This window comes from Pseudophryne corroboree, chromosome 10, assembly GCF_028390025.1.
Source record: "Pseudophryne corroboree isolate aPseCor3 chromosome 10, aPseCor3.hap2, whole genome shotgun sequence".
In the NCBI taxonomy this organism is placed as follows: Eukaryota; Metazoa; Chordata; class Amphibia; order Anura; family Myobatrachidae; genus Pseudophryne; species Pseudophryne corroboree.
In genome coordinates this window covers 312,331,581-312,358,989 of record NC_086453.1, presented here as the reverse complement: position 1 = coordinate 312,358,989, position 27,409 = coordinate 312,331,581, and the positions used below count along the sequence as shown (strand labels likewise).

Genomic DNA, 27,409 nt, shown 5'->3' with positions numbered 1-27,409 from the left:
TGACCTAGTGCTGTACAGCTGCCACTTACATCAAACATCCTGTCTGATCAACAGGGGACAGGAACACTGCCTGGATATTGGTGAGAAAATGCCACCTGCTCTGTCAACTGCAGTAACGTTCATGCACTCCTATGCACAGAAATCCCAAGCTGGACTGTGCTTACAGGTCAGCCTCTAATAATTACACAGTGCTTTCCGCAATATGTTGAAGGCATCAGAAAAACAAGAACTAAATAAAAACCGGTGACAGGGTCTCTAGGTCGACATGAGTGTTTCACAATTTTTTTTTTTTTTACTTTTTCATACTTAACGATACACAAGGCCTACGATTGCGAATAGTAACCTGTGTCGAGCGAGGCACCCTGCCCGAAGCATGGCGAGCGAAGCGAAGAAACACGGTGCACTAATTCGGGTTCCCGGTCACTAACAACTTTAAAAAAAAAAAAAAAAAAAAAAAACTCACATCGACATTTTGACCTGTCGACCAATTTTGGTTGATCTAGATCAGGCCTGGCCAACCTGTGGCTCTCCAGATGTTGTGAAACTACACATCCCAGCATGCCCTGCAACGGTTTTAGCATTCCTTAATAGCAAAACTGTGGCAACGCATGATGGAACTTGTAGTTTTACAACAGCTGGAGAGCCACAGGTTGGCCAGGCCTGATCTAGATACTGTCGACCTAAGTGTGGTTGACCCTTCATACCACACCCATAAAAACCTACCGACTCTTCTACACTTTCCATTTTTGCTTACTGATATTCAGGGATGTTCTGTATTTATACATATGGAGGGAAAGGAAAGACAAAATAAATCCTTTTTGGGAGCACTCTTATTTGAAAATTATAACAATAATAAATCATAATGTACAATGAGATGATGTGAAAATGAATAATCAAAAACTTAACATTTATTCTGTTCCTTAAAATATCGACCTGTACGGTCCGAAATAATTATAGGAGGGTGAAAATATAGATTAAAATAGTGAGAGTGAGCAGCATAGAACTGCTCCACCAGTGTTTTTCAATTGAAAATATAGGTGATCATCTTGGCGATATCCACAGTGCCTGGTATTCCTGAGTGGTCCCCCTTCAGAGTACTAGGCAGGTCTATCCTATCAGCTTCCGAGGTTGAAGATCGGGCTACTTTCAGGATAGTACGACCTTGAATAGTAAAGATGATATATGAAGGAAGAAAGAACCCACTTCTGCTGTCTGTACTCTGCCTGCTACGCGTCACTGGAAAAATTGGCCCCAGGCTTTTCCAGATGAGAGAGTGTTGGAAAAGAGTGCCATGAGCTGTCTTAAAGTGGACTAAGATTAAATACGGAAATTTTCTTCCACTTTAAATGGGAGAAAGAAGAGAAAAACACTTCTGCTTTCTGTTGTGACAGCAAAATGTACGCTGAAGAGGGCAAAGCCCTTGCCAGCACTGCTGTCAACCAGATGAGAGAGTGATGAAAAAAAGGGAAAGGTACAGCTCAAATAGAATGTTTAGGATAATTATAACTAAATAGTATGGAAGACAACAATAAATAGGCTGATGTTTCTGAGTGAGGAACTAATGTTCACACACTAATTAATTCAGTTGTATTTCCTAGGTATTGGTCATTCAACAAATAATAGTAATCCAGTTGGATAATCAAACAGGAGTAACAATATCTGTGGGGATGAACAAGCTCTTATAAACCTATAACACATTTAAATGGTGGATCATTTGTAAAACTCTGGTCTCACATAAAAATGAAACAATGTTGCAGAAAAAATCCTCAAACATTTGGTCTGCAGAATTAATTCAAAGAATTCATTGATCAGATGCAATAAACCTGTGTCAATTCAACATGAAGATATCCACATATATATATATATATATATACAAATATCCTTAATTGTGCTCGTTGAATAGCACAGTATTGCAGAAGATATATCAGAAATAATTAGGCTGATAAATTAATTTTTGAATCAATCTTCGGATGGACAGATTATAGATTAGATCTATACAGATTCTAACATTAAAAATGCTAATCAATAGTATGAACAATTCAATATAAAAGGTATCCATATATATGTATCCCTTAAGTGTTCATTAAGTAGCACCTCATTGCTAAAGGTATGTCATCAGAGATCATTAGGCCAATTAATTCAAAAACTCATTCATCAGATCGTAACTTAGGTCTGTAAGGATTCTGACACTTTTAGAATACTAATCAATAGTGTAAACAGCCCTGAAAGAGCTTTTTGCAAAGAAAACTGCAACATGTGTAACACGTATAATAAAGCACCTCAATAGTAATAAAGGGATATGTGTAAATAAGCATAAATCCCAGATGGTAATCCTTAGCGTGAAGTATGGGAGGAGGGAGCAGGGACAAATACAGCCGTGTATGAGCACTAGATGGTGACAGACATTACATTACCGGTCGCCGCTTCAAACCAGTTTGGATGCCGGCGTTTGTCAGTCTCCTACGCTGCTTCGGCGTGGCCTGCTTCCGATCGGCCTCACACGCCTCTCACATACACAGAGGTGCAGCGGCTGCCCGAACCAAGGAGGGGGGGCGTGACCGCACGACGTCCTTGATGACGTCAGTCCCTACGTACGTTTCACCGCTGGGCTTGTTCACGGGAGCCTCAATCCCACAAGCCCAGCCGTGAATTTATAAAGGAATACGTAAATGATCAAATGGTAATTGGAATCAATCCACTTAATCAGATGAAGTCTTTTCAGTTCATATGTAGTTTACAATCCGAATGATTCCAAAATAATGAATAACATTGCGCTAGATTTCATCTATATATTTAGTACAAAAATCTAAAATGAATCCACCCAAGTTGATTGGTAAATTAGTGTAGCAGTTGAATTGACAGACAAATCTAATTTAATTCATGATGTAATTAGACCGAAAAGCCAGGGAAGAGAAGTATTTCCTCATTAGAAAAAATTAATTAACTCTGATAGAGCAGCAAAAACCATATATATATACAAAGATGTATATAGGAGGAGATTTTATATAATAATCATGCATGAATAGCACTACACAAAATGAGTGTCAAAGTGAATAGCTCTATAAAGATACTAAAAGAAGAAGGCATATATATGTATATGGGCATAGATCTAAGTCTCCACAAATATAAAATCAGCTGTTGTAAATAAATCAATTTCATATTTTCAATTTTTTGCTTGGCTCAAATTTAAATCTATGAATTTTTGTGTCAGATCTATGCCCATATACATATATATGCCTTCTTCTTTTAGTATCTTTATAGAGCTATTCACTTTGACACTCATTTTGTGTAGTCCTATTCATGCATATAAAATCTCCTCCTATATACATCTTTGTATATATATGGTTTTTGCTGCTCTATCAGAGTTAATTATTTTTTTCTAATGAGGAAATACTTCTCTTCCCTGGCTTTTCGGTCTAATTACATCATGAATTAAATTAGATTTGTCCGTCAATTCAACTGCTACACTAATTTACCAATCAACTTGGGTGGATTAATTTTTTAGATTTTTGTACTAAATATATAGATGAAATCTAGCGCAATGTTATTCATTATTTTGGAATCATTCGGATTGTAAACTACATATGAACTGAAAAGACTTCATCTGATTAAGTGGATTGATTCCAATTACCATTTGATCATTTACGTATTCCTTTATAAATTCACGGCTGGGCTTGTGGGATTGAGGCTCCCGTGAACAAGCCCAGCGGTGAAACGTACGTAGGAACTGACGTCATCAAGGACGTCGTGCGGTCACGCCCCCCCTCCTTGGTTCGGGCAGCCGCTGCACCTCTGTGTATGTGAGAGGTGTGTGAGGCCGATCGGAAGCAGGCCACGCCGAAGCAGCGGAGGAGACTGACAAACGCCGGCATCCAAACTGGTTTGGAGCGGCAACCGGTAATGTAATGTCTGTCACCATCTAGTGCTCATACACGGCTGTATTTGTCCCTGCTCCCCCCTCCCGCCTCCCATACTTCACGCTAAGGATTACCATCTGGGATTTATGCTTATTTACACATATCCCTTAATTACTATTGAGGTGCTTTATTATACGTGTTACACATGTTGCAGTTTTCTTTTCAAAAAGCTCTTTCAGGACTGTTTACACTATTGATTAGTATTCTAAAAGTGTCAGAATCCTTACAGACCTAACTTACGATCTGATGAATGAGTTTTTGAATTAATTGGCCTAATGATCTCTGATGACATACCTTTAGCAATGAGGTGCTACTTCATGAACACAATTAAGGATACATATATATGGATACATTTATATTGAATTGTTCATACTATTGATTAGCATTTTTAATGTGTCAGAATCTGTATAGATCTAATCTATAATCTGTCCATCCGAAGATAAATGAATTTTTGAATCAATTAGCCTAATTATTTCTGATGATATATCTTCTGCAATACTGTGCTATTCAACGAGCACAATTAAGGATGTGTGTGTGTGTGTGTGTGTGTGTGTGTATATATGTGTATATATATATATATATATATATATATATATATATATATATATATATATATATCTTCATGTTGAATTGACACAGGTTTATTGCATCTGATCAATGAATTCTTTGAATTAATTCTGCAGACCAAATGTTTGAGGATTTTTTCTGCAACATTGTTTCATTTTTATGTGAGAGACCAGAGTTTTACAAATGATCCACCATTTAAATGCGTTATAGGTGAATAAGAGCTTGTTCATCCCCACAGATATTGTTACTCCTGTTTGATTATCCAACTGGATTACTATTATTTGTTGAATGACCAATACCTAGGAAATACAACTGAATTAATTAGTGTGTGAACATTAGTTCCTCACTCAGAAACATCAGCCTATTTATTGTTGTCTTCCATACTATTTAGTTATAATTATCCTAAACATTCTATTTGAGCTTTACCTTTACCTTTTTTTCATCACTCTCATCTGGTTGACAGCAGTGCTGGCAAGGGCTTTGCCCTCTTCAGCGTACATTTTGCTGTCATAACAGAAAGCAGAAGTGTTTCTTTTTCTCTTCTTTCTCCCATTTAAAGTGGAAGAAAATTTCCGTATATAATCTTAGTCCACTTTAAGACAGCTCATGGCTCTCTTTTCCAACACTCTCATCTGGAAAAGCCTGGGGCCAATTTTTCCAGTGACACGTAGCAGGCAGTAGCAGGCAGAGTACAGACAGCAGAAGTGGGTTCTTTCTTCCTTCATATGTCATCTTTACTATTCAAGGTCGTACTATCCTGAAAGTAGCCCGATCTTCAACCTCGGAAGCTGATAGGATAGACCTGGCTAGTACTCTGAAGGGGGACCACTCAGGAATACCAGGCACTGTGGATATCACCAAGATGATCACCTATATTTTCAATTGAAAAACACTGGTGGAGCAGTTCTATGCTGCTCACTCTCACTATTTTAATCTATATTTTCACCTTCCTATAATTATTTCGGACCGTACAGGTCGATATTTTAAGGAACAGAATAAATGTTAAGTTTTAGATTATTCATTTTCACATCATCTCATTGTACATTATGATTTATTATTGTTATAATTTTCAAATAAGAGTGCTCCCAAAAAGGATTTATTTCATCTTTCCTTTCCCTCCATAGGTGTAGTTAACCTACAAAAGTATTTGGGAGCAAAACCAATAACATATATGAATTAGTGAAAAATTTATAATGATTAAAACTTAGCTTTTATTATTCAGTACTTGACTAAAAAATGAAAGGGGTATGCTATAAATATCAATTGGTGAATCCCCTTATTAACAGTGGTAAAAATCTATAAGTGGGAGCAAATACTGTCATTTTAAAATTATGTATTTTGCTCAGAAAATAATGAAAAGGCAATGATAGTAATCTATCAGACTTTCAGATAAGCAGCAGTAGTGATATTTATTTACTCACATATAATCAAAAAATTCATTAGTGTTTAGGTATTAGAACTTTAAATTCAGACCAATTATATGTGTCTGGATTTTACCAAGCGGTGTGAGTGATGCTAATTATCTTCTTAGGATAGGCTTCTCCCCACACTTCAGTAGAACTTGTGCATGAAAGACTGATACCTTTACCATAGAAATTAAACAAAAATGCTATCCATATCTGTGTTAGTGAATAAAGAATACATGGTTGCGATTTGACTATGCTGGGCACCTCATCTGCATTTGTTAGTTCATATGTATCCTTTTTATGTGTTCTTAAGCAAGAACCTGACACATTTTGTATCCAATAGTGTGTAGGACAGATGCAGGTGCCTAGGCAGCTACCTTATGTTAGGGCCAAATTCTAGTCACAATGTAGCAAAACCACGTGAATCAATCAACACATGATAACATTTGGAAAAAAGGTAACAGGTAACAATATTCAATACAGATCCTATACTACTGGTAAATAACTGTATTCTGGATTCACATAACTGCATATAGGCAAATTATATTGTGATATAACGAGAAAAGTAAAGAAAATAAATATAGACACTCTAGTAAACTGATCCCATCTGCTGTCTGACCTCATCCAAGAGCGGAGGAAAGATGAGAGTGGGACCGTCGACTGTGCCGTGGAGATAAGAGAGATAGGCACACTGGCTGAAGACCCCGTCGTGGTGGTAGATGGGCCCTGATGCTTATGAGCCTTGCAGGGTCTAAATACGCCACTTGGGCCAGAGCCAGAGTCCGAAATGAGAGAAAAAATAATAGACAGGGAACAAATTAAATTAGTGCTATCAATTTATAATATGAGGGCTGAGATCAATAAATCTCTTGTTCTTTAGAGCAAGGTTAAATTTAAGCTGCAATTGCCCACACCTAAATTGTTCCTAATAGATAATGTTGCTATTAGAGAATGATTTTGGTACATATCTTTGTGAGCACAGAATAAATGAGATCTCAGGTATTAATATATCCACATTGGTTACACATTGCCATACTGTTCAAAGAGGTTGATACCTATTGCAATAGAATAAATACATTGAAAATTCCCAAACAAGTGAAAGCTAAAAAAAGGATAGTAGGCACTCCAGTTCACTGATCCCATCTGCTGTCTGACCTCATCAAATGAGCGGAGGACAGATGAGAGTAGGATCGTGGGCTGTGCCGTGAGAAAAAGAGAAAAGCGGATGGCAACTTGAGAAGCCGTATGTGGCGTTAGGCGGACCTTGGTGCTAAATTGCCTTACAGGGTCCGGATGCGCCACCGGAAACCAAATGTCCGTCCGTGATGGGGAAAAGAGAAAGGGGGAGAAGGTGTGGGGAGTACCGGATTGTAGTATCTAAAGCGCTGATCGCTATAAGTCACCGCTGCTGGCCGCGGTGTCTCCGGATTCGGTCGATCCAAGCCGCTCGATCACTTAGAATTGCTGCTGCTGATCACGGCTCCCCCTGCAGTGAGGAGTCCGTGCGTAGGGCCGTTATAGCACGGACTCCTCACTGCAAGGGATTACAGTGCGCATGTGCGGGAGGGTTGGCAGCGGCGCGGGAGGGTGGGTGTAAGTAATAACACTATTAGGCGGGCGGCAGCCATGGACAAGCTGAACGCGACGGCACTTCAAATGTAGCGCCGGCCGCCAGCCAATCAGAGCTGGCGTACCGGCAGCCAATCAGGGAAGCTGCCGCAGCCAATCAGGAGCGACTGCTGCTGCCGCTTCCCTGATTGGCTGCCGGTCTGCCAGTTCTGGTTGTCTGGCGGCCGGCGCTTCATTTGAAATGCCGCCACGTTCAGTGTGTCCATGGCTGCCGCCCGCCTAATATTAAGTGTTATTACCTACACCCACCCTCCCGCGCCGCTACCAACCCTCCTGCGCCGCTACCTACATCCTCCGTCCCGCACCACTACCTACCTCCCGCACCGCTACCTACACCCTCCCTGCCTCCCGCACCGCTACCTACAACCTTTACTGGTCCCTACTGCAATCCCGGGATTGACTGTTTTTCAATCCCGAATCCCGGGATTGAAAAAAACAGCCCGGGATTGGCCTACATACTCCTGAGCTTTTTACATTCATTTCTATGTGCTTAACACTACAATAGGTTTTCTAAATGAAAACACAGTACAAAGAAAGGAACACTGAAATGTAGGAGAAATCACACCACTGGGGAAGAAAATCCCAGATTAGAGAGTTGGGCAAGGATTATATAGATTGTACAGGGATGTATGGAAATGTAAAAGATGCACTATAACAGAAGGCCCCACATCCCTCCCTACAATAGCAATGCTAAATGCAACACTTTATTTTGCCGCTGCATAACACAGATTAGCCCTAGCAACAGACTACTGATGTTGCAATAAAATGTATGCCGGGGTAACCCAGACTATTGTAACCCCTGTCTCACCTGTGTGGGTGGCCAGGAATGCCAGCAGGCAGAACGGCAGCAGTAATATGGCAATCCGTGTTGAAAGCCCCATTGTCCAGGTAGCTCTTCACACACTATACACAGCTGCAGGGAGAACACAACATGGATTACACAAACCTACTTATTAGATCACCACAAATCCCAGCTCATAAAGTGCAGTTAAAGACACACATCCCCACGTGGCGTTCACGTGTATTCCTTGCCCAGTTTTACCCCTTCTATCATGACCCTGCCTCCATGAATAGTACAAACTGTGCCCCACGCATACACACATCCCTGTGCCCCCAACACATGCCCATGTGCCACCCACTGTGCCCCACACACACCCCTGAGCCCCCAACACATGCCCATGTGCCACCCACTGTGCCCCTCACCTCTATGCCTCATGAATGCCCACTCCCCTGTGCCCCTCACCTCTATGCCTCATGAATGCCCACTCCCCTGTGCCCTACACATACTCATGTGCCACTGTGGCCCACACCCCTGTGCACACACAACCACACCTATAGCCCACACATATCCACGTGGCACCTACTGTGCCCCACACCTGTGTCTCATATGTCCACACCCCTGTGCCCCATACATAACCACACCTCTGAGCTCCATGCAAACCCACTGTGCACCACACATGTCTCACACATACCCATGTGCCACTCAGTGTGCCCCACACATACCCTTACCTGAGCCCCACAAATGCCCACACCCCTGTGCCCATTGCATGCCCCGGTGCCACCCACTGCACACCTCAGAGAGAACTCTGACATGATGTAATAGATAACCAGGCAGCCTCCATACCCCGTATATACACGCTACGGCGTGTGTCAGAGCCATTCAAGCCACCACTATAACACACCGGCGTACACCTGCACTACACCGAACTGCTGCCTCCTTGCAGCGTGGGGCTCCTGTCACCACGCGTCTCTCACCTGTGTCCGCCCCTCCCGGTGCTCCGTGCCCGCTGTGTGCGCTGCCTGTCTCTGACTCTCGCGCTGCGGGTGAAGCGGCGGCGGCAGGTCTCTCGCGCACAGGCCGGAACGCGGCGCCCGCTGATTGGACGCTGTGCCGGCAGCTGCAGCGTCAGCCGAGCGCGGGGAACTAGCCAATGGGCCTCCGGGGATTATTCTAGGTCCCCGTTCTCATTGGTCCACGTTCCGAGAAGCGAGGATTGGTCCACGACCCCGTGACGTCACGCAATGAGTTTCTTCTTTCTTTCATCAGAATCAGATCTCCGGCGTGTCCTTGGTGTAGTAGTGACAGGTGATGGTAGCAGCAGCAGATTAGGGGCAGGTGACGTGTGCCTCAGCTTCTAGCCGTTTATAGAGGGTGCTAGGTAAATGATAGCTACATTGTCAGTGGTTCTAATGTCCCAACCAGGGCTGGACTGTCCATCTGGCACGTATGGCAAATGCCAGAAGGGCTGAATGGCCAGTTCAATCACAGAGATAGCTGGGAAGCAGGGCCGGTGCTAGGGTGTCTGGCGCCTCCCTGCAAACTAAAAATTTGCGCCCTCTCTCCCATACTTAATAAAGGAACAGCATACGCTGAAGGCGCGCGTCGCATAAAGTAGTGTGGTCTCACAAGAAAGGGACGTGGCCACATAATAGTATCCCCAATTCTAATTACGCCACACAGAAGTACAATCGTACATAACACTGCACATAGGGGGTAATTCCAAGTTCTGATCTCTGCTGTGCATTTTCGCACAGGGGGCGATCAGATCCGAACTGCGCATGCATCTGAGTCGCATTGCGCAGGCGCATCGGATGGCTACAATGGGCATTGACGGTCAGTGACGGGATGGTGCGAAGGATCCATTAGCACGGGCATTCACAAGGTAATTGACAGGAAGAGGCCATTTGTGGGTGGCAACTGACCGTTTTCAGGGAGTGTCCGGAAAAACGCAAGTGGGCTCGAGCGTTTTGAGGGAGGGTGTCAGACGTCAGCTCCGGCCCTGATCAGCAGGATTCAATCACACTGGAAGAGTAAGTCCTGGGCTGCGCAGAGACTTGCACAGCGAAAATACACTCCCCCTGTAGGCGGTGACTATCTGATCGCAGGACAGCAAAAAACGCAGCCAAGCGATCAGGTCTGAATTTCCCCCATAATGTTTACAGTAAAAGTGGCCCTTACACATAATGCCCACAGTAGTAATGCCGCTTATAGACATAATGCCCACAGTAGTACTGCCCCTAATACACATAATGTCCAAAGGACTAGTGCCTCTTACACATAATGTCCACAGGAGAGAAGGGAAGGAGGGGGCAGTGCTGAAGAATGAAAGTGCCTGCCGCTGCTGCCTGTCTGTCATACAGGTGCAGGGGGGAAGGGAGGCCAGGGGCAAATTCAGGATAATTAAAGGAGGGTTTCCAAATCTTGAATCATGGGGGGAAAAAATAAAAAATAAGGGGTGCGTATTATTCCTAATAAACATTTAAAATCATAGTTATTTTAATTTGGAATGAACAGAGATAAGCATTCAGGCAGAACCAAGGTCAGAACTGCACTGTAAAGAATAGTATTTCCTCCACGTTTTTCTTTTTGTTAGTTACTGCCATTAATGCTCACTTACTAGAGTGTAAATGCACAATGTTGTGGTGCGAATGCCTTTGTGATTAAAACCAGGCATATTGCTATTCCTGTCTTAAGGGCCCCATATACTAGGACAATAATGCCCGATTTCATCCGATTTTGGGCATTTGGCCCAATATATCGGATGAAATCGGGCATTTTGGAGGCGTTTCAATCTGATCTGATGCGCGTTCCCGTGAGCATCGGATCGGATCCACCAGATTGAATGCGCTGCACATTCAATCTGGTCCGACCCCGCAGGAGTGGCTGGGATCGGCCAGGATCCCCCAAGATATATCGTATGCAAAAGGACAGCATACAATGTATCTTGGGCGATCCTGCCCCCCCGGGAGGCTGCCAGGGTGATTGCCTGTGACATGTCAGAGGGACATGTCGCAGAGGTGTATGGGGCCCTTTATACCATTCCTCCCAACATGACCTCTCCAGGAGGGACACAATGCTCTGCTCATGGACTTCCCTCTTACTGTATGATTGCCGGCACCTGTGTTGAACAGGATAATGGATAAGAAAGGTGTTTCAGCACAGGTGATGGCTATCATACGTTAAGAGAAAAGTCCAGAAGCAGAGCATTCTGTCCCTCCTGGAGAGGGTCATGTTGGGAGGTATGACATAGGTATGAGCACTGGGTCAGTATTAGGGTACAGCACAGGTGATGGTAATCATACAGTAAGAGAGAAGAGCAGGAGCAGAGCATTGTGTCCTCCTGGAGAGGGTCATGTTGGGAGGTATGACATAGGTATGAGCACTGGGTCAGTATTAGGGTACAGCACAGATGATGGTAATCATACAGTAAGAGAGAAGTGCAGGAGCAGAGTATTGTGTCCTCCTGGAGAGGTCATGTTGGGAGGTATGCTTATATACTCAGCCCACTTCGTCCATCATGATATGTGAAAACTGAGCTCACCATCATCCTTGCATGCGCATGGAGTCAGTATTAAATGCTGGCAGTTGGGATTCCGGCAGTCATTAGACCGACAGCAGCATCACGATGGCGGCAAACCTGACATGGGTGAATTCAGCATCCTGACCTACCTCTTCTATCCCCTAACCCTCCCTGTCCGCCGTCAGGGTCCTGATCCTTTCGGGATGCTGCCGTCGGTATTCTGGCAGCCGGGATCCTAAACGTATACTGTGTGCATATGGGGATGTAACAAGATAGGAGTACGCAGTCACAAAACAACAGACATTTGTGTCTGTTTTTCTCATGTTCATAATTGACCCTTATTGTGTTTAAATGAAATATTAGCATGCACAGAGAAAAATGCTATATATATTAAATATTACTATAGAATAGAGATCTCAGTTTTGATTCATTTGCACTTTTTGATATTTCACATGGGCAGGGACATATGATTGAGATATATAGTGGTCTGGTAAAAAAATAATAATTGCAAGGGTACACTCACATCAGGAGCATTCATGAGCAATTACTGAAGAAAACATCAAGGATTTCAAAGAGTTAAACTCAGTATTAAGAAAGACGGGATGCCCTGAATACGCTCCCTGCAGCATGTAGCGGGGGAGGGCACAGAGAACACAGTGAAGAGAGAATGTTCTTTACCTCACATCACGGTCTCACGTGCAGGAACATAAAGCACAGTGACAGAGGAGAGACAGCCTGTGCGGATGAAGTTGCCTGCTGTTGGTGTGTGTGTGTCTGTGACACTGTGCATGGAAGGGGGGAGAATACCTCCGCTGCGTGCGTTCCTGGGAGGGAGGAAGTGACGGGAGAAGTATGAACTGACCGAAGAGGAGCCCCAAGCCGGCGCCGCTGTGCTGTCATACTGCTAACGGGTGCAGCGGCAGCCGACAGCAACAGCGCACACAGCGGAGTAGCAGAGCAGGGAGAGCGCCTCTCCTGCACAGCGCCTCCCTGCTTTGCAGACTCTGCTGAGCGGGTAGCGCCGGGCCTGCTGGGAAGGCTGCGCGCTGCGAAGTACCTGTTTCTTACAAATATGGGGACGGGCCGCAAGTCCACGACCCCCCCCCCCCCCCCCCCGACTCGCAGCACAGTGTCACGGTGCGCGCGCGGTATGGCGCCACACCGGAGCCGAAAAGTGTCCCCAGTCCGTTACTGGTCCCAACTGTCCCGAGTGCACAGTGGGACAGTCCCGCTTATCGGGCACTTTAACCATTTCTAGACAATTTGGCTCCCAGTGCGCACACTAAAATAAACAATGGAGCAGCACGTGAAAAATCTTGGAGATAGGAGTGAGAAGAGGAAATCAAAAGGCAGGAGAGTCGGCGTGCATTAGCAGAGTGTAGAGGACGGGTGGGTGTGTAAAGGGAGATAATTGTGATAGCAGGGCAGCAACAGGTCCGTCTTTCATTTTAAAGTATTGCACGCCAGGCCATCTCATCACAAACAGCAAGCAGTTTATTCACAGTTCAGACAGGGTTATCACGACAATAACATTTAATTTCTTGTTCTCTCTCCAGCACAATATTCATATGGGTTAGATCAGGTCAGCATTTCCTTCCATTCGCTTCACTGGCAATAACAGCATAAACAATGATGGGTTAGTATTACATTACATACTGGCGCAGTCTCTGGGAATCAGTAGTGCGGCGGCCGCAAACAGATTCATTTTTGGTGCGTTCTACCCCTATTCACAGGGGGTTCTCCACATTCTAAGTGGGATCTCTTCTGGACTCATCGCTGGGGGCCTTTCATGCCTCACGTGGTTTCCTACCACTCACCCAGATAGTCATCTCCCGAAGACTCACACCTCCTGTTCTGCTTCTATGGTACCCCTGAAGGTGAGGACCCCCTTTGTTTCTTCCACTGGTTGCTCATGCCGTTGCTGCTCTCCCACTGCAAATCTGGATATCTCTTGTTCTTCCTAGCAGCACCTACATGCTGCTCCATAATGTCAGGGGCTGTGGAGTACCATGCCTGTGCCACAGCCCTAGCATGGGCTCTCATTCCTGGTCACTTAGTCTGTGCCTTCCAACCCAGTTCTCCGCTCACACTGTTCATCTCCTCTATCCTTTGTTTTTCTTCCTTTCTGGGGCCATAAACTTCCCACTCACTGTAAGAATCAAATGGCTTTTGGAACTGTCCAAATCTCTTGTCTCCTAACAGTCCAGTATGCTACAATAAGGTCGGAGATGTAAATCGGAGAGGAATGGGTGAGGGATTTGTAAGTGAGTGTGAGAAGCTTGAAATTGATTCTGATAGGGAAGGGGAGCCAGTGAAGGGCTTGTAAGAGAGGGGAGGTGGACGTAGTTCGTTTGGTGAGGAAGATGATCCGGTCAGCAGCATTGAGGATAGATTGGAGTTGAGAGAGGTATTTGTCAGGAATGCCAGTCAGGAGGAGATTACAGTAGTCCAGTCTGGAGATGACCAGTGAGTTGATAAGGGTCTTCGTAGCATCCTGAGTCAGAAAGGGTCTGATCCTGGAAATATTTTTTAGATGAAAACGGCAGGTTTGGGAGAGGTGCTGAATGAGTGGTTTGAAGGAGAGGGAGGAGTCAAGGATTACTCCAAGACAGCGCACTTGGGGGCTAGAGGAGATAGTAGTGCCATCAATAGATAATTAGATTGTGGGAGGTGAGGTTATGCGGGAGGGAGGGAAGATGATCAGCTCAGTCTTAGACATATTAAGTTAAAACAGAGATAGCAGGGAGACAGTTGGAGATACGAGTGAGGAGAGCAGGGGAGAGGTCTGGAGAGGAAAGATAGATTTGAGTGTCATCAGCATAGAGATGATATTGGAAATCAAAAGAGCTAATAAGATCTCCTAAGGAGGATGTATAGGGAGAGAGAAAAGGAGAGGACCAAGGACAGAACCTTGGGGTACACCTACAGTTAGTGGAAGTGAACGGAGACGGAATGGTCAGAGAGGTAGGAAGACAGCCAAGAGAGGGCAGTATCACGCAGACCAATGGAGTGAAGGATTTGCAGTAGGAGAGGGTGGTCCACAGTGTCAAAAGCAACAGAGAGATCAAGAAGAATAAGTAGAGAGTATTGACCCTTAGATTTAGCATCATGGAGGTCATTGCAGACTTTTGTACGGGCAGTTTCAGTGGAGAGGAGAGGCCCGAAACCAGACTGGAATGGGTCAAGCATTGAGTGTGAGGAAAGATAGGAAGTAAGGCAGTTGTAGTCAATATGCTCAAGGAGTTTTTAGTCAAAAGGGAGAAGAGAGATGGGTCGGTAGTTGGAGAGAGTGTTTGGATCAAGGGTAGGTTTTTTTAAGAATAGGAGAGATGAGTGCATGCTTGAAGGCAGAGGGGACAGTGCCTGACGAGAGGGAGAGATTGAGAAGGTGGGAAAGATGGGAATAGGCAGAAGGAGAGAGGTAGCAGAGGAGGTGGAAGGGGATAGGGTCAAGTGAGGAAGTGGTGAGGGGACAGGAACGAGTGAGGGCCATGACTTCCTCACCAGATGCAAGGGAGAAAGATGTCAGAGTTGGTGAGAGGGATGGGGAGGGGTGGTAAGGGATGGGAGGAGGCTGGTTGCTGATGGTCTGGTGTGATGTGATGTCCTGACGTATGGAGTTAATTTTGGATGTGAAGTAAGTGGCAAAGTCAAGAGCAGAGAATGAGGAAGGGAGACGAGGTGGAGGTGGGCAGAGGAGTGAGTTGAGAGTGGCAAAGAGGCGCCGGGGGTTGGAAGAATCGGAGGTTATGAGGTTCTTGAAGTATGACTGTTTAGCAAGAGAAAGGGCAGCACTGTAGGATGAGAAGATAAGTTTGCCTGGCTCCCTCTGCGCAGTGTGACCTCTATGAGGTCACGCTGCGCAGTCTCCAACCACAGAGCCCGATGGTATGGCGGCCGTCACCCGTCGCATCCTCCCAGCTCCCCCTGCAGTCATCACGTCTGAATTAAGTTTCCCACCCGCCCGGCCTTGCAGTTTTGTGAGTTAATTTATGACTGCGGGGTGGGTGGGGCAGGGCTTGGAGGACGGGCGGACACAGTAAGGAAGCCAATCCCGGGAATTTAATAGTGTGCGTTGGCTCCTCCCTCTATGTCCCTCCTACCAGACTCAGTTTAGAAAATGTGCCCGGATGAGCCGGTCACGTCGCTGGAAGCTCCTGAAGAGTTTTCTGCATTTATTTTATCTGTTTGTTATTTTCAGGACTGGATGGCACTAGCCTGCCTGCTTCGTGGGACTTGGGGGGGAGGGGGGGACGGCCCAACCTCTTGAAGGGTTAATGGTCCCATTCCTCGCTGACAGGACACTAGCTTCTGAGGATAACTATTCGCAAGCCCCACCACAGTGAGCGTACATTCCAGCAGCATGCCGCCGCCCCTAACAGAGCCAGAAGATAGAAGAGTGGTGAGTACTAAGACGGCGTCCCTGTTAGCGGGTCGCCGCCCATTATGGCAGCACGAGGGTACGGAGATGCACGGCTTCTACATGGGGCGGCTGGGTCTCCAGACTTTGTGCACCGGTGGTCATTCCGAGTTGTTCGCTCGCAAGCTGCTTTTAGCAGCTTTGCACACGCTAAGCCGCCGCCTACTGGGAGTGAATCTTAGCTTATCAAAATTGCGAACAAAAGATTCGCAATATTGCGATAAGACATCTCTGTGCAGTTTCTGAGTAACTCGAGACTTACTCGGCATCTGCGATTAGTTCAGTGCTTGTCATTCCAGGTTTGACGTCACAAACACACCCAGCGTTCGCCCAGACACTCCTCCGTTTCTCCAGCCACTCCCGCGTTTATCCCAGAAACGGTAGCGTTTTTTCACACACACCCATAAAACGGCCAGTTTCCGCCCAGAAACACCCACTTCCTGTCAATCACATTACGATCACCAGAACGAGGAAAAATCCGTGAGTAAAATTCCTAACTGCATAGCAAATTTACTTGGCGCAGTCGCAGTGCGGACATTGCGCATGCGCACTAAGCGGAAAATCGCTGCGATGCGAAGAAATTTACCGAGCGAACAACTCGGAATGACCCCCACAGTGCAGACGCACAGCTTCTGAGGGAGCGAACTGGGTCTCAGTACCCAGACTGGCATTACAGACTTAAAAGGGGTCTGACTCCATTTTAGGCACAAATCCTTCAGCATGATGATGGACAGCAATGCCTGGCAGGTGGGAGCCCGACTAAAAATTTTCAGTCACATCTGGACAGGTTCATGCCAGGATCCCTGGATCATAGACCTTATTTCCCAGGACTACAGACTGGAGTTTCAGGAGCTCCCACCTCACAGATTCTTCAAATCAGGCTTACCAGTTTGACAAGAGGCAAGTGTAACCTTACAGGACGCCATTCAAAAGCTGGTACAGACTCAGGTCATTCTTCCAGTTCCACCTCATCTACAAAACAAGGAATATTATTCCAATTTGTTTATAGTACCGAAACCGGATGGTTCGGTAAGACCGATTTTTAACCTCAAGTCGTTGAACCCGTACTTACGAGTGTTCAAATTCAAGATGGAGTCTCTGAGAGTGATGATCTCAGGTCTGGAGGAGGGGGAATTCCTAATGTCTCTGGATATCAAGGATGCGTACCTTCACATTCCGATCTGGCCGCCTCATCAGGCTTATCTATGGTTTGCACTGCAGGACTGCCACTACCAGTACCAGGCCCTGCCATTTGGTCTCTCCACGGCACCGAGAGTGTTCACCAAGGTGATGGCAGAGATGATGTTTCTACTCTGCAAACAGGGAGTGAACATAATTCCGTACCTGGACGATCTTCTGATAAAGGCACCGTCCAGGGAGTGGTTGTTGGACAGCATTGGCCTCTCAACCAGACTACTGGTGGATTCTGAACATACCAAAATCTCACCTAGAACCAACGCAGAGGCTTCCTTTCCTGGGAATGATACTGGACACAGAGTCTCAGAGAGTGTTCCTTCCCTTGGCTAAGGCTATGATAATCCAGTCGATGGTTCGGGCTGTCCTGAAGCCAACCCAGATCTCTGTGCAACTGTGTATTCGCCTTCTAGGGAAAATGGTGGCCTCTTACGTGGCGCTTCAGTACAGAAGGTTTCATTCGAGGCCTTTTCAGCTGGATCTGTTGGACAAATAGTCCGGATCGTATCTTCACATGCACCAGAGGATCTGTCTTTCGCCAAAAGCCAGACTCGAAGATCCGTGGCCTCTACCTCTTCGCGAGGATCTTCTGCAATTGGGCCCGTTCGTCTATCAAGACTTACCGCGGCTACGTTTAACGGCATGGAAGTTGAACGGCTGATTCTAGCCAGGAGAGGAATTCTTTACAAGGTCATCCCGACTATGATCCAAGCCAGGAAGGGGGTAACGTCTAAACATTACCACCGTATATGGAAAAAGTATGTCTCTTGGTGTGAGAGCAGACAATATTCTGCAGTGGAATTTCATCTGGGACGTCTCCTGCTTTTTCTGCAGTCAGGAGTGGATGTGGGCCTACGCCTAAGCTCCATTAAAGTCCAGATTTCGGCTTTGTCTATTTACTTTCAGAAACAATTGGCTTCTCTCCCTGAGGTCCAGACGTTCTTGAAAGGTGTCCTGCACATCCAGCCTCCCTTTGTGCCTCCCACGGCACCTTGGGATCTCAATTTGGTGCTGCAGTTTCTCCAATCGGACTGGTTTTAACCGTTACAGGAGGTTGACGTAAAGTACCTTACGTGGAAGACCGTCACACTGTTGGCCTTGGTTTCAGCAAGACGTGTGTCAGAGCTAGGGGCGTTATCTCACAAAAGCCCCTACTTAATTTTCCATGAGGATAGAGCTGAACTCAGAACTCGTCAGCAATGTCTTCCTAAGGTGGTGTCTGCGTTTCACATCAACCAACCTATTGTGGCTCCAGCCTATTGTGGTTCCGGAAATCTTACTCGCTGTTCGTTCTCTATGATCCCAATAAAATTGGGTGTCCTACTTCAAAGCAGTCTCTTGCTCGCTAGATCAGACTCAATATCCAGCATGCTTATTCCATGGCAGGATTGCCGGTTCTAAAATTTGTACAGGCCCACTCTACTAGGTCGGTGTGTTCTTCTTGGGCGGCTGCCCGGGGTGTCTCGTCTTTGCAGCAGCTACTTGGTCAGGTTTGAACATGTTTGCAAAGTTTTACAAGTTCGATACTTTGGCCTCTGAGGACCTTCAGTTTGGTCAATCAGTTCTGCAGGAACCTCAGCACTCTCCCACCCGATTTGGGAGCTTTGGTACTTCCCCATGGTACTAAATGGATTCCCAGTATCCTCTAGGACGTAAGAGAAAATAGAATTTTAATTACCTACCGGTAAATCCTTTTCTCGTAGTCCGTATGGGGCGCCCAGTGCTCCGTTTTTCCTGCACTGTTACTTAGTTAAGTATTCGGGTTTGTTCACCTGTTACTGTTCCTGTTTCAGGTTTGGTTGGCATGGCTTTCCTATTGTTGTGTGTGTGCTGGTTCGTAATTTCACCACTTTTCTTATCTATCCTTCTCTCAAAGTATGTCTGTCTCCTCGGGCACAGTTTCCTATACTGAGTCTGGTAGGAGGGGCATAGAGGGAGGAGCCAGCGCACACAATCAAATTCTTAAAGTTGCCAAGGCTCCTAGTGGACCCATCTATACCTCATAGTACTAAATGAATTCCCAGTATCCCCTACGGACTACGAGAAAAGGATTTACAGATAGGTAATTAAAATCCTATTTTTCTGGCCACTCTTCCATAAAGCTCATCTCTATAGAGTGTAAGGCTTATTGTGGTCACGTGCAGATACACCAGTCTCTGCTGTGGAACTCTGCAGTTCCTTCAGGGTTACCTTTGGTCTCTGTGCTGCCTCTCTGATTAATGCCCTCCTTGCCCGGTCTGTGAGTTTTGGTGGCCGGCCCTCTCTTGGCAGGTTTATTGCGGTACCATGTTGTTTCCATTTGACGATGATGGATTTGATGGTGCTCCGGGGTCTTCATGGTGTGATGCCTCTTGCTTAGTGGTGTTGCAGCCTCTGGGGCCTTTCAGAAAAGGTGTGTTTATACTGACAGATCATGTGACACTTAGATTGCACACAGGTGGACTTCATTTCACTAATTATGTGACTTCTGATGGTAATTGGTTGCACCAGAACTTTTGAGGGGCTTCATAGCAAAGGGGGTGAATACATATGCACATGCCAATTTTCTAATTTTTATTTATAAAAATTATTTTTTTATATAAATTTTTCTCATTTCACTAAACCAACTTACTTTTGTGCAGATCCATCACATAAAATCCAGATTTAAAAAAAATTTAATTAAAGGTTGTAATCTAACAAAATACATAAAAAGCCAAGGGGGGTGAATACTTTAGCAAGGCACTGTATTTTATATTCTACTTATATATTCTATACTAATTTAGAACTTGATATTCCCTTTCCCTCTTGAAATATACTCTGTTCCAGCTATTATTTCTCATTAAGAACTAGTTATTACACATAGAAAGACTGAACGTTCATCATCTTAATCACTTATACCCCTTTTCCACTGCCGCTAAAAATCCGGGTTATTTGCGTGATAACCAGGGAGAGTCTAGTGACCCGGGAATCCAAGCCGGCTGACTTTCATGGTTGGTCCCAGGAAAGACCCGGTTCGTGGTGCAGTGTATACGGGTAAGCCATATCGATGCGACTCGGCACCTATTTATAGCATAGGGAGAGCCGACATTAAGAGATGATCTAATCTCCAGACGCTGGCACTGGTCACACGTGAGGTGACCAGTGACGTGCAGTTAGAGTAGGCAGAGCCTCACCTGTCATATTCCAGTACAATCCAGAGTTTTGACTATAAAAATGATTAGAATAATACAAAGAATATATTTTAATACTTATAAATATCATCTTTGTGTTATTCTAATAAAAATTATAGTCAAAACTCACTAACAAATTATATGTGTGTGTAAATCTTGCTCTGATACTAGCCAGTGCTTCCTCAGCCATTGATCTCACCGCATCTCACTGGCGGTGATGTCATCGGGTCCAGCCACCACTCTGAAAGTGGTCTCAGACGGTTTGCATCTGGGTTGGACCCTTACACAAAATCCTGGGTGATATCTGGCATTTCAGTTTAAAAGGGGCATTAGTTTCCAAGATATACATTTGTTTTTTTACATAACTTTTTATTAACACCAATCTATATCTACAGAGTAGACTAGCTGGACATTAGAATATAACAGCAAATAGTTGTTGGTAATATAACTTGGCAATCACTGCTCTAACACCCATATAGAAATAAATACTTGGGGGCCTGTCCCGCTGAAAGCAGGACTAATCGCAGCTGCGGCATGGGGTATGCTGCAGCGATAGGACAGAAGAGGTGTGGGAACAAGGTTATGTATAATGGGACAGGAGGGGGCGGAGCATCTTAATGACTCGGAAGATCAATGTTTAGTGTAGTATACTATAAGACCTATATCATTTAGGAGGATTTTCCAACCCAGTTAAATATAGAGACACATTAGTTAGTCTTTCACATTTTCTGAATCCTATTGTATTAGTTTATTCCTCCTGAACATCTAAATCTGTATTGGTAATTTATCTCATTATGGGGCCCATTTAACATGAAGTACCTGCACCTGCAGTGCACACGGGCCCTTAGGTCCAGGGGTGGGGGGGGGGGCCCACACCGCACACACTGCACCCATATAGTATACTTACCACTCTGGAGTCCATTTCCGAGTGATTTCCGCATGCGCACTGGAAAAGTCCCCGGGAACAAGGCGCGGGCTCTGTATGCCGATGCCCACTGTCTCTACACAATGCTGAATGTTTAACGACTGTAGAACTGTGTATGGACGAGTCACAATATGAGAAAGTTATTCTACTAATACAGATTGTCTGTGCCAATCACATGGGGGAATGTGTGCTGAGCGAGGTGGGGGGGGGGCGCTCATTTCATCCAGCCATGAATAGCGCGATCTCACTAGATTTGGCAGGCATGCATGCCAAATCTAGATCCGGCGATAGCTTCGCGTGGTACCGCGAATCGATGTCGCCGGCACCCTACACACGGAGAGATCCGTGCTTCATTTCTAAGCAATCTAGTCAGATTGCTTAGAATTTAAGCACGGATCTCTCCATATGTACACCCCTTAACCGAGCACCACATACAGCTGATACAATCTATTATGTAGAGGACTGTCACTACTCTACCTATATTTTAGGAACACTAGACTGCTAACTTATACCAGATCATTCCACTGCATGGAAGCTTACTAATGAATGAACTAATTTTCTACCCATGGCTACTCCAATGAGGACCCATTAACGGGCTTCAGATAGACAGTAGCCGAGGTTATATGCATGACGCTGACTACATTACCTAAATGATATATGTGGATGTGATCCATAGAATAGGGAGTCACCTTTGCAGCAGAAACGTCGCTCTCATTCTTATATTAACAAAAGAATAATATGATACTGCTTCGGTCTGCGCCTTACCAAGGTTATGGATCAATGGGTCGACATGGATTAGGCCGACACTCAATAGGTCGACCACTATTGGTCAACATTGCATGGTCAACACAGGAAAATGGGCGACACATTAAAATGGTCAACACATAAATTTTCAACTTTTTTGGTGTCGTTTTTTTGTGTAACATGACCAGGAACCCCAATTAGTGTACCGCGTCCCCATGCATGTCTCGCTTTACTCGCTATGCTGCAGGCAAGGTGCCATGCTCTGCTACCGCTGCACCCGGCACCGGTTACTCTTCCCAATCGTAGCCCACGTGGATGGTAAAGTATGAATATATATTTTAATAGAAACATAGAATTTGACGGCAGATAAGAACCACTTGGCCCATCTAGTCTGCCCCTTTTACTTTTTATCCTTTAGGTAATCTCAACCCTTTTTGAACCTTAATTCTTTGTAAGGATATTCATATGCCTATCCCAAGCATGTTTAAATTGCTCTACAGTCTTAGCCTCTACCACCTCTGGGAGGCTATTCCACTTATCCACTACCCTTTCTGTGAAGTAGTTTTTCCTTAAATTTCCCCTGAACCCCCCCCCCCCCCCCCCTCCAGTTTCAGTGTATGTCCTCGAGTTCTAATACTTCTCTTCCTTTGAAGAATGTTTCCCTCCTGAACTTTGTGAAAACCTTTGGTATATTTGAAAGTTTCTATCATGTCTCCCCTTTCCCTTCTCTCCTCCATACTATACATGTTAAGATCTTTTAGCCTTTCCGGGTAAGTTTTGTGATGTAGGCCATGCACCATTTTAGTTGCCCTTCTTTGTACACTCTCTAATGTGTCAACATTTTCTCTATGTCGCCCAATAGTGGTCAACCTATGGACTGTCGACCTAATCCATGTTGACTTACCATCCGGACGCCTATGCACATTATTATGCTGTACTAACCTCCTGTTATGTTAGTATTTTGTATATGTTATATTAAGCTGCACAACCATTCATATTCCAGGTTATATGGGGATATAGTGCTGCACTAAGAATCTCTTAAGCATTAATCACGGACATGGGGCCTAATTCAGAGTTGATTGCAGCAGCAAATTTGTTAGCAGTTGGGATAAACCATGTGCACTGCAGGGGGGGGGGGGGGCAGATATAACGTGCAGAGAGAGTTAGATCGGGGTGGGGTGTATTCAAACTGAAATCTAAATTGCAGTGTAAAAATAAAGAAGCCAGTTTTTGCCCTGCACAGAAACAATATAACCCACCCAAATCTAACTCTCTCTGTACATGTTATATCTGCCCCCCCCCCCCTGCAGTGCACATGGTTTTGCCCATCAGCTAACAAATTTGCTGCTGCAATCAGATCTGAATTACCCCCATGGGGTCTAATTCAGAGTTGATCGCAGCAGCAAATTTGTTAGCAGTTGGGCAAAACCATGGGGGTCATTCCGAGTTGATCGCTCGCTAGCTGCTTTTAGCAGCAGTGCAAACGCTAAGCCGCCGCCCTCTGGGAGTGTATCTTAGCTTAGCAGAAGTGCGAACAAAAGGATCGCAGCATTGCTACAAAAAAAGATTGTGCAGTTTCAGAGTAACTCGAGACTTACTCCTAGCTAGCGATCACTTCAGTCTGTTTAGTTCCTGTTTTGACGTCACAAACACGCCCTGCGTTCGGCCAGCCACTCCCCCGTTTCCCCAGGCACGCCTGCGTTTGTATCTGACACGCCTGCGTTTTTCAGCACACTACCGGAAAATGGTCAGTTACCTCCCAGAAACGCCCCATTCCTGTCAATCACTCACCGATCAGCAGTGCGACTGTAAAGCGTCGCTAGACCTTGTGTGAAACTGCATCGGCTTGTGTGAAAGTACGCACCATACGCATGCGCAGAAGTGCCGTTTTTTTGCCTGATCGCTGCTCTGCGAACAACGGCAGCTAGCGATCAACTCGGAATGACCCTCCATGTGCACTTCAGGGGGGGCACATATAACATGTGCAGAGAGAGTTAGATTTGGGTGGGGTTTGTTCAAACTGAAATCTAAATTGCAGTGTAAAAATAAAGCAGCCATTATTTACCCTGCACAGAAACAAAATAACCCACCCAAATCTAACTCTCTCTGCAAATGTTATATCTGCCACACCTGCAGTGCACATGGAGGGTCATTCCGAGTTGATCACTCACTAGCTACTTTTTGCAGCGCTGCAATCAGATAGTCTCAGCTTATAGGGGAGTGTATTTTCGCTTTGCAAGTGTGCAAACGCCTGTGCAGCTGAGCTCAGCAAAAACATTTTGTGCAGTTTCTGAGTAGGTCTGAACTTACTCAGCCGCTGCGATCACTTCAGCCTGTCCGGTCCCAGAATTGACATCAGACACCCGCCCTGCAAACGATGGACACGCCTGCGTTTTCCCAAACACTCAGAGAAAACGGTCAGTTGCCACCCACAAACACCTTCTTCCTGTCAATCTCCTTGCGATCGGCTGTGCGAATGGATTCTTCATTAAATTCATCGCTCAGCAACGATCCGCTTTGTACCCATACGACACGCCTGCGCATTGCGATGCATATATATGCGCAGTTGTAACCTGATCGCTGCACTGTGAAAAACGGCAGCGTGTGAACAGGTCGGAATGACCCCCATGGTTTTGCTCATCTGCTAACAAATTTGCTGCTGCGATGAACTACCCCCATGATACAAGCAGAAAGTGCAGATATCTCTAGAACACATTGGAGGGAAATATTATACTGCACTGCTTACTTCCATACTGCATACATTATAAGTGACTGTGCAAGTGTGCAGTAATCTCTGCTATTGTATAGAACAGCGGTTCCTAAGCTTTTTTCTCTCCCGTACCCCTTGATTAGGCTTTTCATTTATGAGTACCCCCTCGTCTCATAAATCCTCCCACCCATCCGTCCTTGCCAGAAAAGTTTGTTTTTGTACATGTGATAGGGAATATAGACTGTAAGCTCCACTGGGGCAAGGACTGATGTGCATGGCCAAGTATTCTCTGTAAAGCGCTGCAGAATATTTGTGCGCTATATAACTGTTAATACATAAATATATTTCTCTAACGTCCTAAGTGGATGCTGGGGACTCCGTAAGGACCATGGGGAATAGCGGCTCCGCAGGAGACTGGGCACATCTAAAGAAAGCTTTAGGACTATCTGGTGTGCACTGGCTCCTCCCCCTATGACCCTCCTCCAAGCCTCAGTTAGATCTCTGTGCCCGAACGAGAAGGGTGCACACTAGGGGCTCTCCTGAGCTTCTTAGTGAAAGTTTTAGTTTAGGTTTTTTATTTTCAGTGAGACCTGCTGGCAACAGGCTCACTGCATCGAGGGACTAAGGGGAGAAGAAGCGAACTCACCTGCGTGCAGAGTGGATTGGGCTTCTTAGGCTACTGGACATTAGCTCCAGAGGGACGATCACAGGCCCAGCCTGGATGGGTCCCGGAGCCGCGCCGCCGGCCCCCTTACAGTGCCAGAAGGCAGAAGAGGTCCGGAAAATCGGCGGCAGAAGACGTCCTGTCTTCAACAAGGTAGCGCACAGCACTGCAGCTGTGCGCCATTGCTCTCAGCACACTTCACACTCCGGTCACTGAGGGTGCAGGGCGCTGGGGGGGGCGCCCTGAGACGCAATAAAAAACACTTTGGATGGCAAAAAATGCATCACATATAGCTCCTGGGCTATATGGATGCATTTAACCCCTGCCAGAATACATAGAAAAATGGGAGATAAGGCCGCCGATAAGGGGGCGGAGCCTATCTCCTCAGCACACTGGCGCCATTTTCCCTCACAGCTCCGTTGGAGGGAAGCTCCCTGTCTCTCCCCTGCAGTCACTAAGATGCATTTCTATATATGCGTGATGCACAGAGGAATATTTGCCGACTGGCATCAAGTTTAAGTGCGTTGTCCATTTCTACCAGTAGAGGGTTATGGACACGTCAGTGGTCAGGTGATGCGTATTCCAAACGGCATTTGGAAGTATTGCCTTATTAAGGGGAGGAGTTATTTGGGGTCGGTCTTTCAGACCTGGTGGCCACGGCAACAGCTGGGAAATCCACGTTTGTACCCCAGGTCGCCTCTCAACATGAGAAGACGCCGTATTATCAGGCGCAGTCTTTTCGTGGACAAGCGGGCAAAAGGTTCCTCATTTCTGCCCCGTGACAGAGGGGGGGAAAAAGGCTGCAGAAATCAGCCAGTTCCCAGGAACAGAAACCCTCTCCCGCCTCTGCCAAGCCCTCAGTATGACGCTGGGGCTTTACAAGCAGAATCAGGCACGGTGGGGGGCCCGTCTCAATGAATTTCAGCGCGCAGTGGGCTCACTCGCAAGTAGACCCCTGGATCCTTCAGGTGATATCTCAGGGGTACAAATTAGAATTCGAGACGTCTCCCCCTCGCCGGTTCCTAAAGTCGGCTTTACCGATGTCTCCTTCTGACAGGGAGACAGTTTTGGAAGCCATTCACAAGCTGTATTCCCAGCAGGTGATAATCAAGGTACCCCTCCTGCAACAGGGTACGGGGTATTATTCCACACTGTTGTGGTACCGAAGCCGGACGGCTCGGTGAGACCGATTCTAAATCTAAAATCTTTGAACACTTACATACAGAGGTTCAAATTCAAGATTGAGTCACTCAGAGCAGTGATTGCGAACCTGGAAGAAGGGGACTACATGATGTCTCGGGACATCAAGGATGCTTACCTTCATGTCAAAATTTACCCTTCTCACCAAGGGTACCTCAGGTTTATGGTACAGAACTGTCACTATCAGTTCAGACGCTGCCGTATGGATGGTCCACGGCACCCCGGGTCTTTACCAAGGTAATGGCCGAAATGATGATATTCCTTCGAAGGAAGGGAATTTTAGTTATCCCTTACTTGGACGATTCCCTAATAAGGGTAAGATCCAGGGAACAGTTGGAGGTCGGTGTAGCACTATCTCAGGTAGTGTTGCGGCAGCACGTTTGGATTCTCAATATTCCAAAATCGCAGCTGGTTCCGACGACTTGTCTTCTGTTCCTAGGGATGATCCTGGACACAGTCCAGAAAAAGGTGTTTCTCCCGGAGGAGAAAGCCAGGGAGTTATCCGAGCTAGTCAGGAACCTCCTAAAACCGAGCCAAGTCTCAGTACACAAGGGTTCTGGGTAAAATGGTGGCTTCCTACAAA

General features: G+C 45.7%; 1 protein-coding gene across 1 annotated transcript in view; it reads right to left on the bottom strand.

Moving 5' to 3' along the window:
- The window catches only part of HYOU1 (hypoxia up-regulated 1), a 74,257-nt gene extending 64,806 nt beyond the window's left edge, over nt 1–9,451 (bottom strand). The window contains exons 1-2 of the mRNA XM_063943472.1: nt 9,275–9,451; nt 8,328–8,432 (exon numbers count right to left, since the gene is read on the bottom strand). Coding sequence (XP_063799542.1) covers nt 8,328–8,400 — 73 coding nt within the window. The 5' untranslated portion in view covers nt 8,401–8,432; nt 9,275–9,451. The remainder of the gene's footprint in view (nt 1–8,327; nt 8,433–9,274) is intronic.
- Between the last annotated feature and the right edge of the window lie 17,958 nt (nt 9,452–27,409).